Source organism: Tetrahymena thermophila (genome assembly GCF_000189635.1).
Source record: "Tetrahymena thermophila SB210 genomic scaffold scf_8254479, whole genome shotgun sequence".
NCBI classification, from domain to species: domain Eukaryota; phylum Ciliophora; class Oligohymenophorea; order Hymenostomatida; family Tetrahymenidae; genus Tetrahymena; species Tetrahymena thermophila.
In genome coordinates, this window is record NW_002476254.1 from 435,424 (window position 1) to 453,051 (window position 17,628).

Here is a 17,628-nt window from a genome sequence, read left to right on the forward strand (position 1 = left end):
ATTATTTTAGAATAATATAAATAAAATAATTAGTTGAGCTAGATTAATTGATTTTAATGCTAGCTGATAAACTTAAAAGAAAGTTTTATCATTAACATAAAAAACTGAAAACAATTTAAGATTTATTAAAAATAATAACATTTATATAAAATATTATAGGAATATATATTAACTTACATTAACAAACAATTTAACATTTCTGAATGCAATTAAAAAATTATATTATATTAATTAGTAGTATTTAAATAAAATAATTAGTTGAGCTAGTTTTATTGATTTATTTTACTACAACCAACCTCTAAATCTAAGAAAATTTTATACATAAAAAAAAGTTTAAAGGAAGTTAAGCATCCATTAAAATTTAGAGACACATTTTTAAAATTAATACACACTATTTTATTATTATAATTAATTTAATGATTTTAATTAATAAATTTGATATTTTTTAATTAAATTGATTTGACTGACTGATTGACTAATCAAGCACCATCTTCTAATTTTTCTTTAGGATACTTGTCTTCACCAAATAAAATTGCTATTGAAGTAGCTAAAGATTTGGAAATAACCCTTGCATCCATACCTTATGCTTTTAGCTAATTCTTATTATATTTTGTTTAATCTATTATTAACTCTATTCTTTCTTGTAAATTTCTTTAACTTCCTAAATTTGATATTAGATTTATTGGGGTCTAAAAGATTTCTGTAAGAACTTAAACTTGTTAAGCTCCACATCCATTAATAGATCTTAAAAAATGTCCAAACTATTCTTTAAGAGTTAAATTACCATTTTTTTTATTATTTTTTTGATATTCTGACATTGTATACTAAAAATTTAAAATATGATCATCGTTTATGCTTGATATGTATTCGTTGAAATGTTTTAGTATATTTTTATGCAAACAACTGATCCATATCATACTTTCTTGGAAAGATTTAGTTCTCTGCACTTTAAACTTATCAATCATTTAAGTAGTCATTATTGCCGTTTCAATAGCACTTTATGACACTGATAAATGCTTAGTGTTCTTAATATCTCCTTCAACTAGATAGTAACAATGCTTCAACCCACTTTTCTTATATCTAATGGAAATTTAATTATGCAATCATTACACTAATAAAATATAAATAAATAAATTACCTATATTTCTACTCCTTATATCTGTGATCTTAAATACTTGAAGCAAAATCATCACCTGTTTTCCTTTCCACTACATAGTCTAATACATAAGTTTCTGTCACGTTATCGATAGCTGTTTTAGAAGAATTTTGGTTAAAAATAAATATTCTAAAAAACAATTTTTTATTGAAAGTTACTTGTTATATCAACAACCCATAAAAAATCACCTAAATATATATTTTCTATTTTACAGCAGACACCATTTTCCTCTAATTTTTATTTGATAGCTAAATCTCTTTCGTTTTTATCTGTTCTTTCTCTTATATCAATAATCAAATAAACTTCATACTCCTTAATCATTCCTATTTTAAAATAAGAGAAATAGCAAATATATATTTTTAGAAATCTTACCCTTAGCTATTTTATTAAGAGATATTTTTTCTACAATTTTTTAACTAACATTTGATTATTTTATTCCAAGAGATAATTAATTAGGGATAGAGCGATTACTAGAAAATGGAAGAGAATTGTTTATAGCTTCATTTTCAATATCATCATCTTCAATTTCTTAAAGTTATTTTATTTTCTATTCTTTGAAAATATTTCTTTACTATAAAGGCTCAATAACTTTTTTTTCTTTCTTTGTACCTTTATTTTTTTTAGAGTTTTATACCGGTAAGGGAAATTAAGAATTAAATTGATCCAACTCTTTTATTCTTTCATCGTAGTCTGAATTCCTATCAGAAAAATTCTCTTCAAATTTTTCAAATTTTATTTTATTATTTTGAGGATTGTAAATACTACCCATCTTAGAACTTAGTGATTCAGGATTAGAAGATAAAAAAGCTGTTTTTGATCTTGAATAATTAATAGGCTGTTCAGATTTTTCTAAAAAATCTAAAATGTTATTAAAATTGCTATCACAATCAAGTTTATCCATGTAATCATCAAATTCATTTTATAATCTTGAGTTTTAATTATTTAGTTTTTTATCTATTTCCTCTGTATCATATTTTTCTCTTTTCTTTGTTTCATATTATTCTAGTTTCATTTTTTCATATTATTCTATCTTCTTTGGTTATTAAGATTCTATTTTCTTAATTTCATATTACTCTACATATTAATCTTCTACTTCCATTATTGATTAATTTTAACTTTAGTTTAAATCATATTATTTTTATTAACTATTTGCATTTTCTTAGGAGTTTTCTTAAATTCCTGCTAATGATTTAGCAACAAGCTTGTGATATAAACTCTATGATAATTCAATACCAGTGCTTGTTAAAGATAATATTTTTTCACCTTAAACTAGTTATCTAATATTTTTAACAATATTATGTATTAGATATTATAAGTTCAGATTTACCAAATTAAATTTTAAAAAAACCAAATGAAATTTTTTGAAATTTAAAAAAATAAAAAAATTTTTATTTTCAAAAAAAATAAATTTTTAAGATAATTTTTTTAAAAATTTTGATTTTTTGCTATTTGTACTTGAATATTGATTTTGATATATATATTTTTATATTTGTTATGATTAATTCATAATAAAATTAGTATATATTCTAAAAGAAAAAGGGGATATATTTATATTTTTGATTTTAATTTAAGAATAAATTAGATAAAATTATACACAATAATTAGATCATTGTTGAGAAGAGAGTCTGTTTGGTTGAAATTTTTAATTTAAAATTAGTGATCGATTTCTTCTGATATTGATTTAGCTTTTTGTTTTATATCTTTGATAGATGCAGAGTTCTTTTTAAATTCTTCTTTTAAGCAATAAAGACATATCAGTATAGCCCAATTGTTTGTGTATTCTTTTGGGTTAAATTTTCTTTTCTTCTTGTTTTATGAATCCTATAATGTTTATATTACTTTAAGATCTTCTTCTTCACTAAGAAATGAAATATTTCCGTTTTAAGGTTTTACTGAAGACTTCTTAGAAGAAGAGGATGATTCTTTATTCTAAGGTAATGTTGATTCTTAATCTGAATCAATTTATATTTTTTTCATACCTCCATTACTTGAATTAGTTTATTACCTTTACAATTTATTTTTACTATTAAGCTTGAAGCTATTTAGAATATCATTTTAAAATTTAAAAGCGTCATCTTCATAATCTTATTTTTCATCAAATATTTTTTTAAATTTATTAAATTACTAATTATCATTATTTTCTTCTTCTTCTTCTTTTTCATTAAAATTTAATTCCATCTCATTAATGTTAAGGCCATCTTCATTTTTGTTTTCTTAATTTTTGCTAACATTTAAATTATTTTTTTATTCATTTGTTTCCAAGCTTTTTAGTTTTATAGGGCTATTTTCATATTTATTTTTAAGATTTTCAATTAGATTGTCTTCCTTTTATTTATTGTCTAGTTTATTCTATAAATCGCTTTTCGTTTCTGGCTTTACATATTAACTGAGGATATTATACAAAGTGTTGTCTTTATTAATTTTACACTCTTATTATTCTGAATCACTCAATAAAGAAATAATTTTTTGTGTTCCTTTATTTTTACTGAGTTCTTCTTCTTCAGCTGAAGGTTTTTATTTTTTAGAATTTTTTATCGTATTTTTTATACCATTAAAGTCTTTAGGAATATCTTCCTCAAAATCCTTATCTTTATTGTACTCTCTATTCAAAAGTTTAGAATTAAAGGAATTAGTTGGTTTTTAAAATAAGTTAGTAGAATTTTTTGAAGAGCATTCTGAATTGGATTTAGAATTTGCATTATGTCTATTACTATTATTATTCTCAGTTTACTTTTTCTCTTCGTCTGAATCTGAACACACTGCATCTTCAAAATCCTGATTAGGATTCTTTAAATAATCTTTATAATGAGATTTAATCAAGCTATAAATCAAATTAGCCATTTTTTCTCCAACATTTTCTAACTGCAGAGCTTATTATCCTTTTTGAAATGAAGAAATAATTGTAAATTTAAAATAATTAATTCAATTGGATTGATAAAATATTTTGTTTTAAACTAACTAATAATTACTTGATAGTATTGGTAAAGGATATTTTTAAAGAGATTTAATTATTTTTGAATAAGTAAAATTCATATTTGTGGCTCTTCTCATTTATTATTATCTTTCGAGCTATATAAATTTATCTACTATAAATTAATTACATGGGTGAAGTGCGCTTTTATTGGCCCTAGTCTTTTAAAACATGAATTTAATTGCTGTTGAAAATCTTAAATAGGGTCTACTAATATTTGCTACTTATTTTTAATAAATTTCAAACTATATTAGGTTTTAATAATTATGTATTTAATTCTTACACAGTATCTTCTTTTTAATTCTATCAATAATTTTTAAATTAAAATAACAAATTTTAGGAGCGAAAAAAATATCAAAAAATTGAAATAGTAATAAAAAAATAGTGTTTACAAATCATAAAAAGGTTTTATTTGTAGAACCTATAAATATTTTAATACTTTATCAAAAAAATTACCTTTTTTTTGATTTTGATTTTTAAATTTTGCATTTATGATTGATAAGTGATGTATATGTGTGTGTATGTTTGTGTATAAAAATTTTAATTCTAAAAAACTATAAAATTGTTTACTTTGATTATTTATTTAGTTCTCCTTTCTACATTAATTAATAATATCGAAAATTCTTAACATATTTCTAAAAAATAATTTTGTTTGGCAAAGTAAAATTAAAGTATTTAACTAGTATAATTAATATAAACTCATGAAATATTTGATAAGGTCATTTAGTTTTAAATAATTTTATTAGTAATAATTTTTTGCATTTAGTAAGAGACCTAAATAGTTAGATATTGATACAATAATAGAATCACATAAAAGTAAAGTTGGTTTAGAGGATGAGCTTAAAAAATATGAAAATAATCTTAAAATTGACTAAATTTAATTAAATTTAAAAGATATTTAAATTCCAAAAGAGCATTTAGAAATAAGGTATAGTAAGAGTTCAGGTGCGGGAGGATAACACATCAACAAAACAAATAGCAAGGCTGAAATAAGATTTAACATAGATACTGCTAAATGGATTGAAGACGATGTGAAGAAGAGACTTAAGTCATAATATCAATAACATATTAATTAAGATAATTATTTAATATTGTAATGTTAAACTGGAAGAGATTAAGACTCTAATTTAAGAGAAGCTATAGAAAAATTAAGGCAAATCATATGGGAATGTTCACTTCCAGAAAAAGAAAGATTAAATCTGATTCCAGCAGAAACAAAAGACCTTTAAAAAAAGCGTATTGATGTTAAAAGAAAAAAAAGTGAAGTAAAATCAACTAGATCTATCCGTTGAAAGAGCAAAGTATATACATATATTTTTAATTGGAAAAATTAGAAACCTAATAATTGAAATATTTGTTATGTGTTTTATGTTTTAAAATGTTAAATATATATTTTTACAGTTCTAATTTTTCATTAAATTAAAATTATTAGTTTATTTTTTAGTTATTTTTGTGTTATTTTTTTGTACAAATAAATTACTTATATTAAAATATTTACATTAAATTGATTTTTTTTTCATTTTCATTTTAAAGTGTTTAAAATTGTTCAATTTAATAAATAAAAAAGATAAAATTTTTCTTATTTCAATTCTATTTAATAGAGTATCTAAAAAATTTATCCAAATTATTTTAAAATAGTTTAATCTTAATTAGTAATAAATTTTGGTTTTAGAAATTATCTAAAATTTAATAGTAAAATTGAATATATATTAAAAATCGTAAATATTATTCGTTTTATAAGTTAAGACCATTTTAATTTTTTGTAATAATGGTTTTTAACAAGATATTTTAATAAATATATAAACAATTTATTTTATGAAATAGTTGTAAGTTCTCAATTTTCTTCATAAAAGCAATTTGAATGAAATTAATGTTCAAATAGAAACAATATTTTTTAAAAGTATTTATTTAAATTTAAAACAACATAATTTATTAATGAAATTAAAAAATATTTGGTTTTTAATAAGTTAAAAATATTAATTTTAAAGATATAACTTCTATTATATCATTTTTCAAAATTTTATTTGATTCAGCTTTATCTTATACAAAATAAAATATTTTTAAATTTTATTTATAATATTTAGATTTTTAATATAGGAAATATTTTTATACCATAAACAATTAATTGTAATTTATTTTTTATTTAGGTTTAAACTTTGAACAAATTCAAATAAAATAAATTAACTAATTCACCAGAATTTACTCATAATTATTACAAAAAATTTGATGATGTTGATTCAAATATCTTTGCACGTATAAAGAATTTGTTTTTTGTCTATTGATAATAAATATTGTGAATACTTTTAAGATACGTGTATCAAGACTCACCAAAAAAGTGCAATATTTGGTGTATTCTCAAAAATAACAAATCATTTTTTATTTTTTGCCGTTTTTATAAATTGAATAGATAAAAATCATGTGAAATTATAAGATTTAACTAAAATTAAAATATTTTAAAACATTATCCTAATAATTTACTTTATAAATAAACAAATTCTATAAAAGCTATTTATTTTATACATAAAAATTAACTACAATTTTATATTTTTAGGATATAAGTCAATAATTCAACATTCTTATACCAAAATATCTTGCTTCACTTTAATAAGAAGAAAACTAAAAGGGCTAACATAATAACTGCAAAAGTTATGAATAATTCGGCATTATTAGGAATTTTTTCACCTTCAACTCTTTTAAGAGTACCAACTCTATATTTTTCCTTATTTTTGAAAACCTTTTCAGAGTGCAAAAGAACTCTCTTGAAAAGCCAGGTAGCTTCCTTACCAGCGAAAAGCTTGATCATGAAAGGACCAGGAGGATGAGATTTCATTTATTCAGTTAAATTGTAAACTCCGTTATCAATAATAACCCAACAGTCATCAGCCTTGTTGTGCTTGGCAACTTCTTGGTAAGTTATTTCTTTCTTATCAGCCATCTTAATTAACTTTACTGTATATCTTATTTTAATTATTTTTATCAGAATTTTTTTAATTAATTAATTTTTTGAAATACTTTTTAGATTTCTTAAATTTTTTGAAAATATCTTTTTTTCTTAGAAATCTAATGAATGATTCAATAAATCACTAGGAATTGCGCAATATATCTATAATTAATTTTTATTGTAATGTAAGCAATAAAAAATATAGCCAATAATTTCAATATGTAAATTTTTCAGAATATTTCAAGCTAAGCATTTTTATTTTTAAAATGAAATTATTTTTTTGTTAATTTTATTCATAAATAAATATTGTAAAAAGTTACAAATAAAATTTTATTTTATACTTAAAATATCTATTTAAACAAATTATATCAAACTTAATATCTCTCTAAATAAATTAAAATGAATACTGATAAAATATGTGTTGAACATAAGAGCTTTAAATTGAAAATAAATTTGCTTTTATTAAAAATTAAAACTAAAATTCAATTAAAATTTTAAATTAAAACAGTTTATATTTTTTTACTCTATTTTTTAGCATTGTGATAATTTATAAAGTAGTTATTGGATTTAATTTTATAGACAGAAAATTTTATCTTGTAAATAATTTATTTTATAATTATTCATATTTATATCAATTTATATCAATTTAAACTCAAAAAAAAAGTAGAAATGGCGAAATCTAACAAGATAAGTGAAGATGATTTTTTTATAATGAATAAAACATTTAGCATTTGGCTAATAAAGAAAAAAAATAAATATTTTGATGATTTAAGTACGAATAAGTAGAGAAAATACTTCAAAAAATTTGTAAAAAAATGGAATAAATAGGATCTATCTAGTATTTACTATGATGAAGATAAATTATAAGAGAAGTATGGATAACTTTTGAAACAAAAATCATTTTGGAAAATAGAAAATGATGATTCATAAGTATCGAAATTGTACAAAGAATATTAAGAGGCATTAAATGGAGTAAACTAAATGTATGATTTTAAAAATGATGAAACAGATCACAAAAAGGCTTTAAGAAGGGCTATTCGTGAAGAGTAAGGAGGAGATAAATATGATGATTATTAGGATGCAAAAAAAACTAGAAACGATGTAGAATATGATAGAGAAAATAAAAGAGAGTCTAAACGCGAGTAAGATAAGTATGAGAGAAGAAGGGAAAGAAAAAATTAAGAAGAGTTGTTGGATGAGTTAGTCCCTAAAAAAGTTGGTAAAGAAGCTATTTTAGAAAAGAAAAGAATGATTAATAATAAAATAAATGGAAATCGTGATAACACTGGAATTGATGACTATGATGAAGAATTTTTAATGGGAGGAGACAGTTTTTCAAAAGCTAAAGCTAGAGAAGAAGATTTTTAAAGAAAAAAGCAAGAAAAAGTATAGGCTCATAATTATGAAATAGAATAAAAACAAAATGAATATAAAATGACAGAAGAAAAAGCTATATAATCAGCTCTAGATAAGCAAAGTTATATGAATAGATTTAGATGATTATGATAATTAATTATTTATTTATTCAGATAGGATAATAAGTATTTTTGTTATTGAGATTTTAATATATTTGATGATTTATTTTTATAAATCTGCATAATATAATAAGTTATTGTATAAATATTATAATCTATTTAATTTATTAAAATTAATTTAATTTAATTTATGTTTTTTCTTCAATTCAGTGTTATTTTTTAAACCAAACTCATTTTTTATTTATTTATTTATTAGTTAATTGATGAAATTTGCTTTATTCATCATTAATCTAAACTTTCAACATGCATGTCTTCTTTATTCAGCTAATTTACTATTTATTTTATTTTTAGTTCGCTTTGGATGTCTTAATTTTGATTTTAAATATTTTTTTAGATACCAGACTCCTACGTTTCAATAGTTTAAGTTTACAATGATGGTTTTATACAATGATTACTTTCTTTTTTTAATGTTGTTTAATTTTCCATGTTTTCGTCAATAATTTAATTTTTATTTATATATGTTTTTACTTTAAATGAGTCATTTGACTTAACAGTAGATAAACCCTTTTATATAGAAACATGATTAGATGATAAAAATGATTTATTATTAATCTAAGTTTTTTGACTCTCTCCTAATTCTTAGGTTTAAGCTTACGTATTCAGAGAACTAAATAGCTAGGCGGGATTTTCTTTTGAATTTTATTTACTGAGGTTACTATTTTAATTTTATTAATTTTAATTTTACAAAATCTCTTAACTGATATATGGATTTTATTTTTGTATTTTTTCATATAATATATTTTGTAGTCTTTGTTAACTTGTTGTTTATTTGATAACTTTTGGTATTTATTTTTTAATCTAAATTTAATCTGTAAATACCTATTTTTTTTCTTGTTATTAAGCTTAATTATTTTATTTACTTTCATTATTTAACTTTTTTAAGTCTATTTTTTCATCACTACTTGATTCCATGCTTTCACAAACTCTAAACAATTATTTTTTATCTTATATTAATTAGTTTTTATTGGCAACTTCTTCACCATACATTTAAGTTTAATTATCAGCTTTTTTTAATTACTAAATTTAATTTTCAATATTTGACTTTTCCTAATTTGATGATTCAAGCGTGCTTTCAAAAAATTTTTGTAAAGATTTATTATTTTTTGGATATTTTTTATTATCTGGATTATTTTCTTAATCATTTATTTTAGAAATATTTTCATTTGATTCTTCTTTAATTTTATCTTAATTTTCTGAAGGTTTTACTATTATCTCATATGATTGATCTTTAGCAAAAAAGATGTGCCTTTGCCATTAACTGTTAGCACATTTTCTTGTACTTTTATCTTCAGCTTTTCCAAAATTAGTACTAAATCCGTTAAGTTTATCAGGAGATCTCTCATCAAAAGGCAAACTTAAGAAATTATTCGATTATTTTCTTGTTGTTAGTTTTTCACTAGCTGTGATATTTTAGAATTGGAGATTATTATTTACAGGAGAAGGTATTCTTATTTTTAATGAAGAGTGCATTTCTTTGTGTATTTATTAATCTTAATTGCATAATACCTTTTCTTAATTTCCATCTTAAGAGGAACATTTTTGAAATACTAGATGAGACTAACTTTTATTAGGAAACTGCTAATCATCAAACCCCAACTCTTGGTTATTAATATAATCATTTAGAATATTTTCACTTACACCCATATTTGCAAAAAAATTAACAGTTTACTAGTAATTGCTATTGTTCCTTGACATTTTTTAAGAATTGAAAATGCTGTTATTTGGTTTACCAACTTATGACTAATTTAATGCCATAGACTACCCATGAGTTATATTATGAACACTGTTAGCTTTATTATGCTTATCAATAGAATTATTCATCATAAGCTACAACTACAAATTTTTATTGGAAGCTGAGTTAGCGTCTTTACTAGGTCTTCCTTCATAATATTTTTCTATTAATTTAGGGTGTTTCTCTTTAGGATGTTTAGTAAAATTCATAATCTGCCAATCAATTAATTTTTTAGTTTTAAAAAGACCAATCAAATATTTTTTAAAGAAAACTAAACAGGTGGCATCTAAAATAATATCAACTGTAAGTAATATGTATTCTGCTGTATTTGATTTACTTTTTATAAAGAAATGGCTATCCTAGTTAGATTAAAATATATCGATCAGTAACAGAATTGAAGTAATTATAAAAAAGTGAATTAGCAGCAACCATAAAATAAATCCGAAAATTTTTTTTTTTGGATGAGAGCAGAAAAAAGTAGGATTGCAATTAAATTTTTTTTCAAATTGGAATCTTTGAACATAGCTCTGCTTACAAACTTCACATTGAGCCTAAGAAAAATCAACATAAGTTTATTTTATCCATTCTTTCAAACATCTTTCATGAATGTATTTAGATGAACCTGAACATTTACAAGGACTCATTAACGGTCCATTTTAAATTTTTATATGGTCAGATTTCCCTTCAGCACGCTCACTATTATGAACAAATGATACAGTTTAAAAAATAACTTGTTAAGATTATTTATTTATATTTTCATCTTCTTCCTATACTTCTAAGCATATTCGACATTATGGGGGTTCATAATTTTCATGTGATATTTGCTACTATTTTTCTTAAAGTTATTACTAGAAATGTTATTTTTAAGACTCGATTAAACTTTTAAAAGTATTTTCTATATATTTTTATGTTTCATCTGCCTTTAATTGATCTTTTTCTACATTTTCCTCATCATTAATCTTATATTAAGTGTAGTTAACATCATTTATTTGCATTTCATCTAAATTTTAGAATTTTTATTCCTTTGGATCGTTGTGATGGGACTAAACTATCACATTTTTAGATTATTCCAAATAGTTTTTTGAAATATCTTCTTCAATTACACTATCTCCATCAACACCTTAAAATACCATTATCTAAGTCTTTTCAAAAGTATTTTCTTTATCATAGATAGATTATCTACTTTTTTCCTCTTCATTTTTTAAGATCTTTGTTAGATTTTTATTTAGCTACTAACCAATTAAAGTTATATCTTAATCCTACTAATTCCAATTCTAATTGTTTACTTTCTGAATACTAGTTAAATCCTTCTCAATTTTCTTTGAAATATTATTTATCGGCTTTTATACTTAGTATTCATCGTCTGATTAATCTAAAGGCTGTAGCTTACTCATATAAACTCTAGGAATTTCAGAATTCATGAATCTTCATAAATTAACAAATATATTGAATTAAAAAAAAGTTTGTTAATTATTATTATCATCAACTATTAATTAACTTTAATGGTATAATACTTAAATTAAATTAAATGAAATACTTTTTAAAGTAAAAAATATTAAATAGTCAGAATCGAAGTATTTATTCGACCTTTACCACTATATCTATTTTACAAATAGTGTTTATATAAATCTATTATGAAATATTTACTATTACTTATTTACCTTCCTAATAATGTAAACTCAGATCAAATTATAAAAAGGCAGTAAATAAAAGAAATTCTAAATCATTATTTTTAATTCTGTTTTGAAAAATAGCCAAAGTAATTGAGTCATTCTAATTATTATATTTTAGTACTGTATATTTACTCATATTCATTAAATTATACTGGTTCTAATGAAATGATAGAAATTAGATAAAAATAAAGGCAGAGAAACTTACTTACATCTTTTTAATTACATATGTAATATAACAAATATTTTTCTTAAAGGCATTGTTGGTAATAAAAGTAATTTATTTTACTTATTTATTTGTATTTTTTCTAAATGTAAAATAATTTTATTTTAATAAAATATAAAAATTAACGAAGAATAATTATGTTACATATGTAAGTTAAATGATGCAAGTTGTTTAAGTTTTTAAATAAAAATAATTCTTTAAATATCTTCAAAATGTTAACTTTGATTAAAGAAAATTGGTAAGTAAAAATATTTTTTTTAACTATAAGATATTAATACTAAATATATTTAAAAATAAACATAGAGTTAAAGGTTATTTTAAGGTTTAGTATATTTTTATTAAAATAAGAAATGGAATGTGGGATGTAATGTTTTACTTGTTTGCCTCTATATAGATCATTTAGCAAACAGACTTATTTTTTTTTTGAAATTATGCCATTAGATGAGTATAGTATAAGTTAGATTAATAAATATCTTTTTTAAATTTAAAATAGAATTTGCTTTTAATAATCATTCTTTTTATTTATTTTTTAATTATTGTTTAGTTTTTTTATATTATAAGTTTTTTGTTATTTTAATTTCAATCGAATGCAGACAATTACTAAATTTATTTTATTTATATTTTAGTACTATCAAAACAGAAGTCAATTAATGTTTTATGCTATTTCTTCAGGATTTTAACTAGTAGCTTTATCAGTTTAGCTTAAGCTAGAATCTGATTGTTTATTAACATTTAATTCATGAGTCTTTATTTCACTATTTGTGAGTATAGTATCTGGTTAAACTGTATCTATCACCTAATTCTCATTTTCCTTTACTTAATCAGAAACTTCGTCGTTTTCTTCAGATTTTTATTAATTTTTATTTATTTCTACTTCATTAAGTTATTATTTATCTTGGCTTTAGATTTCATCATTTAATAAATCTGTTGATTAAGTATGAGTATTTTATTTTTCATTTGCTTAATCAATTATTTACTCATTTTCTAATTCACCTTCTTTATTTTACAACTACTTAATACTAATGTCGTTTTTTTCTTCAGTTTCTTTTTAATCTTTAGAATCATTCATTTGCTATTCACTCTAAACCTTATCTTCTTTAGTTATTAATGCTATATCTTCTTGTAAGTTATCTCCCTAACTAATTTGAGAATTTATAGATTCACGCTATTAAATGTTTTATTAAATTTATTGCGTTTATTCAATATCTTTATCTACTTAACTTTTAGTTTAAATACTTTCAGATTAAAATAATCTATTTTACTATTAAAATTAGAATGATTTTAATAAATATTTTTAAATTAAGTAAAAAATTACATCTTTATTATCTATGGAAATTGTAAGGTTTTCTCCTTCTTTTTATACAAACTAATCATCTGTTTCATTTATATTAGAATATCCTTTTTATTAATTATTATCTTATGAGGTGGATTGCTTTGTTATGTCAATATCTTTTGTAAATATATTTTCCTATTAGATTTACTGATTGGTATCTTACACTTGATTGAAAGTGTTATTCTTTTAAATTTGTAAATATTTTTTATTTTAAATTGTAGGGTTTTAATTAAGATCAGATGACTCTAAAATTGATTGACCTTAAACAGGTAAATTATTTAAATCTGATTTTTGAGTATCATTTTTTTCTTATTTATAATTGTTACTTTAATCTCCTTATTAATTTTAATCTTAAAAGGAGATATTTTCACTTAAATCTTAATCTATGGTTTTTCCATCTGATGAAATTGTTTAATCTTAGAGAGCTTTCTAAACCTCTTATATTTTCTCCCTTTAAATTTCACTATTATCTTCATCCTCTCCATTTTCTACTTTATCTTTTTTATGCTAACACATTCCATTTAAATCAAAGTATTCGCTTGAATCATTTCTCTAAATTTCTCCCATTTAAACTTCTTCAATTCTATTTAAATTAAAATTAAAAAAATGAATAACTTAATTAATGAATTGAGAATTATTAATTTTATTATATTTTAGTAATTCTAAATTTTTGATTACTTCTTATTATAAGTAAATTGAGAAAATTTGAATAAATCTTGATTATATGAGACAGGAGTATCCACAGCTTATTATTTGAGAATATAAGGATCAAAATATTTTGTATCTCTTTCGTCTGTTACATTTATATTCAAAGGGGTTTTTATTTTCCTTTCTTTCATTGCTTCCCAGTTAATTGTGGCAAAAAAGGGGTGATTTTTCACATCACTTGTGCCATTATCACCATATCCTAATCTATTTTTTGGCTTTATCATAAAAAAATTATTTTTAATACCTTATTTAAATCGCAATTTTCTTATATTTACATTAACTACTAATAATTACTACAGAAGGGATTTAGCGGTGTCAGATAAGTTCTTTGGGATAGGAATAGGTTTCTATTTAATATAGAGATTACATATTACTATTTCTAAATAAAAATGAATTTTCAATTTACATAAATAATATTGTGGAGCATCTACTTTTTATTATTAGAATAGAAAGGAGGTGATCCAGTAAGCATTTCATACACTAAAGCTCCAAAACTCCACCAATCTACTGTCTTATCATGTCCGACCTCTATTTTTTATTTTAAAAATAAAATATATTAAAATACATATTAAAACAGTTAACATAAGTAAATTCAATTAAATTTTGGGAATTCTTAAATTTTGTAATAAATTTACTGCTTGTGATTATTTCAGGAGCAAGATATTCTGGTGTTCCACATAAGCTATGAGCAGGAGCATTTTCTTTTAAAAAAAAAGAAATTGAAATAAATGTTTTATTGAAATATTTTTAAGAAGATTTTGTTACTCCCAAAAATTATATATTAAAAATGATTAAAAATATCATTTAATCGTTGAGTTAACAATTTAAAATATGATTGAAATTTCGAAGTATTTACAATCAACGCCAATTTTTGATAAACCAAAGTCTGCCAACTTCAAATTTCCTTCAGAATCTAATAATATATTTTCTGGCTTGAGATCACGGTAGATTATTTTATGTTGATGCAAATGTTCCAGACCAATTACAATTTATGATGCATAAAAACGAGTAACTTCCTCTGAAAACTTTCCTGATTTCTTAAGGTGGTGGAATAATTCTCCTCCTACCATGAAATCTAATACAAGATAAAGTTTTTCGTTCGTTTAAAATGCATAATGCAACTTAACAATAAAGGGATGGTCTATTTTTTCTAAAATTTATCTCTCTGTTAATGTATGTCTTTTTTATCTTTCATTTTTTATACTTTTCTTCAGAAGAACTTTCATAGCATACTATTTTTCTTTTTAAAAAATAGAATTATACTAATTTTAAATATAGATTATAATAGGATTTTATAAAAAATAAATAATTTTAAAACTTTTTTACATTCTACTAAATGAGTAACAAGCATTACTTTACCGAATGATCCTTTTCCTAGTACCTAAGTTTTATATGAAAAATACATTCAAAAAAAAGAGAATTGTTAAAAAAGGGTTAGGTTGCTAGTAAAAGTGTTTGCATGCTTTACTTTTTCAAGTCTGAAATCGCTTATTGAGATCTTTTGTGATGCTCTTTAAAATTCTGATGACATATATATATCTTATTATTGATTTTAAATTTCTCCATTTAAATCAGTCATGAACTCTCTAATTTCAGATTAAGTTGGATCTTGCTAATTGTAAATTTAATTATTTGGCATGCGTGCTTAAAGCTTTTTTGGGCTTTTATCCCTATTTTCATAAACTGTTTGTTCTCTCTAATTTTAACATACGTTTCCCATAGCAAATAATTAATGGTGTATTCCTAACAAACTGATTGTTTATCTTCTTTTAATTAATTAATTGATTGATCAAATGATTTTTTTTTTCAGTAATCAGATTAATTTTGAGAATATAATTTATGAGTGTTTTTAAGGAACAAGATTTCCTTAAATAAGTAAAAATTTTTTGTGGAAAAAAATCAAGATATTGATTTTAATTTCTTATAATATTTTTATATACAGAGCAGAAAAAGAATAATAATTGATTAAAATTAAAAAATTCAAATGAATAGGTTTTTGCTTAATTTTTTACTTCTATTAATATAATTTTGATCGTTTACGATTCGTATACTCTAGCTTTATATAAAAGTGTAAATTATTTAGCTTTTTGCGGTGATTCCATAGCTTTTTTAAAATAAATACATCATTATCTCAATTTCTGTATTCTCTCTATTTGAATATTATGCAAATTCCATCATACATGAACGAGGTAAATGTATTTTTTAGTTTAATCTTATTTCTTTTATTAATTAATCAAAATTGTTGAAAATTAGATAATTTTAGTAAGTATAAATATATTTAATTGGATAAATATTATTATCTATTTTAATGTCTTAACTTTTTTTTCCATAAAAATTTTAACCAAATACAAAATTAATTCATTATTGTTAAAGTATAAATAATTCAATTAAAAAAATATTACAAATTTCTGATTAATTAAAAATAAAACTTACATGAACCAAGGATAAAATACTATATACAATAAGTAGATTATAAATTCTTTAATGCAAAGAATGCTTTTAATATAAATTTAATAGCATTATTATTATTGCTTTATAGATTTATTTTTAGAATCTTTATAATTAAAATTTCAAGTTAATATGACCAAATTTTGTAGAACCAACAACATTTAAGCAAACTAAAGAACTTTAAGTAAATATTAATTTATTTTTTGAGAATATATTTACATCAAAAATTTGTAAATTTATATGTAATTTTTTCTAAAAAATTATTCATATTAAAAATTTTTTACTTTCTTTAATTTTTAATTAAAATTTTATAATAAAATATTTCGAAAATTAAAGGAAACAATCAAATAATTAAGCAAACATTTCTTTATTTTAAAACATATTAAAAATTGTTTTTGTTATTGTAAAATTAAAAAAAAAAATTAAAATATCAACAATCTTAATTGTTTTAATTTTTTAGCTATTTAATACCAGTTTAATAATTTATAAAATATTTCATACTTTATATTTAATTGTATCTTATTAAATTTATTTCAAAAATGGTAATAAGGACCAATCAATTTTAAAATAAATATTCTTCTGTTCAAAATATTTGAATTTATGAATTACGTGTTATAGAATTCTAAATTTGAAAGAATCAAACAAATATTTTTTTAATGATTTTGCTAATTAATTTAAAAATCTTTCATTATTTTTTTATTTCAATAATTAATTAAAAAAATATTTATTTAATTAAATAAGTTCTGGGGTTGGGGTTGGGGTTGGGGTTGGGGTTGGGGTTGGGGTTGGGGTTGGGGTTGGGGTTGGGGTTGGGGTTGGGGTTGGGGTTGGGGTTGGGGTTGGGGTTGGGGTTGGGGTTGGGGTTGGGGTTGGGGTTGGGGTTGGGGTTGGGGTTGGGGTTGGGGTTG

At 21.8% G+C, this 17,628-nt stretch overlaps 6 protein-coding genes across 6 annotated transcripts; 3 read left to right on the top strand and 3 right to left on the bottom strand. All coding sequences in view use genetic code 6, as the record gives it.

Moving 5' to 3' along the window:
* Positions 1-157: 157 nt before the first annotated feature.
* On the bottom strand, positions 158-4,373 carry TTHERM_00624870 (ERCC4 domain protein). The gene is made up of 6 exons (XM_001022614.2): positions 4,126-4,373; positions 2,751-4,035; positions 1,529-2,433; positions 1,315-1,479; positions 1,139-1,250; positions 158-1,080 (listed from the first exon to the last, which is right to left on the bottom strand). The coding sequence occupies exons 1-6, from the start codon at positions 4,298-4,300 to the stop codon at positions 480-482; spliced, it is 3,243 nt and encodes a 1,080-aa protein (XP_001022614.2). The 5' UTR covers positions 4,301-4,373; the 3' UTR covers positions 158-479.
* A 455-nt stretch (positions 4,374-4,828) lies between these two features.
* TTHERM_00624880 (peptidyl-tRNA hydrolase) lies at positions 4,829-5,419 on the top strand (the record flags this gene model as incomplete). Its single annotated transcript, XM_001022615.1, has 1 exon — positions 4,829-5,419. The coding sequence occupies one exon, from the start codon at positions 4,829-4,831 to the stop codon at positions 5,417-5,419; it is 591 nt and encodes a 196-aa protein (XP_001022615.1).
* A 1,304-nt stretch (positions 5,420-6,723) lies between these two features.
* Positions 6,724-7,062, bottom strand: TTHERM_00624890 (cytochrome b5-like heme/steroid-binding domain protein; the record flags this gene model as incomplete). Its single annotated transcript, XM_001022616.3, has 1 exon — positions 6,724-7,062. One exon carries the CDS (start codon positions 7,060-7,062, stop codon positions 6,724-6,726), a length of 339 nt encoding a protein of 112 aa, XP_001022616.1.
* Positions 7,063-7,737: 675 nt separating this feature from the next.
* On the top strand, positions 7,738-8,568 carry TTHERM_00624900 (hypothetical protein; the record flags this gene model as incomplete). The annotated part of the gene is made up of 1 exon (XM_001022617.3): positions 7,738-8,568. One exon carries the CDS (start codon positions 7,738-7,740, stop codon positions 8,566-8,568), a length of 831 nt encoding a protein of 276 aa, XP_001022617.1.
* A 1,771-nt stretch (positions 8,569-10,339) lies between these two features.
* Positions 10,340-11,758, top strand: TTHERM_000624919 (transmembrane protein, putative; the record flags this gene model as incomplete). The annotated part of the gene is made up of 1 exon (XM_012799326.1): positions 10,340-11,758. The coding sequence occupies one exon, from the start codon at positions 10,340-10,342 to the stop codon at positions 11,756-11,758; it is 1,419 nt and encodes a 472-aa protein (XP_012654780.1).
* Positions 11,759-12,874: 1,116 nt separating this feature from the next.
* TTHERM_00624920 (Serine/Threonine kinase domain protein) lies at positions 12,875-15,992 on the bottom strand (the record flags this gene model as incomplete). The annotated part of the gene is made up of 9 exons (XM_001022619.2): positions 12,875-13,492; positions 13,547-14,147; positions 14,243-14,487; positions 14,548-14,619; positions 14,679-14,800; positions 14,908-14,973; positions 15,129-15,512; positions 15,599-15,653; positions 15,741-15,992. The coding sequence occupies 9 exons, from the start codon at positions 15,990-15,992 to the stop codon at positions 12,875-12,877; spliced, it is 2,415 nt and encodes an 804-aa protein (XP_001022619.2).
* Positions 15,993-17,628: the final 1,636 nt, after the last annotated feature.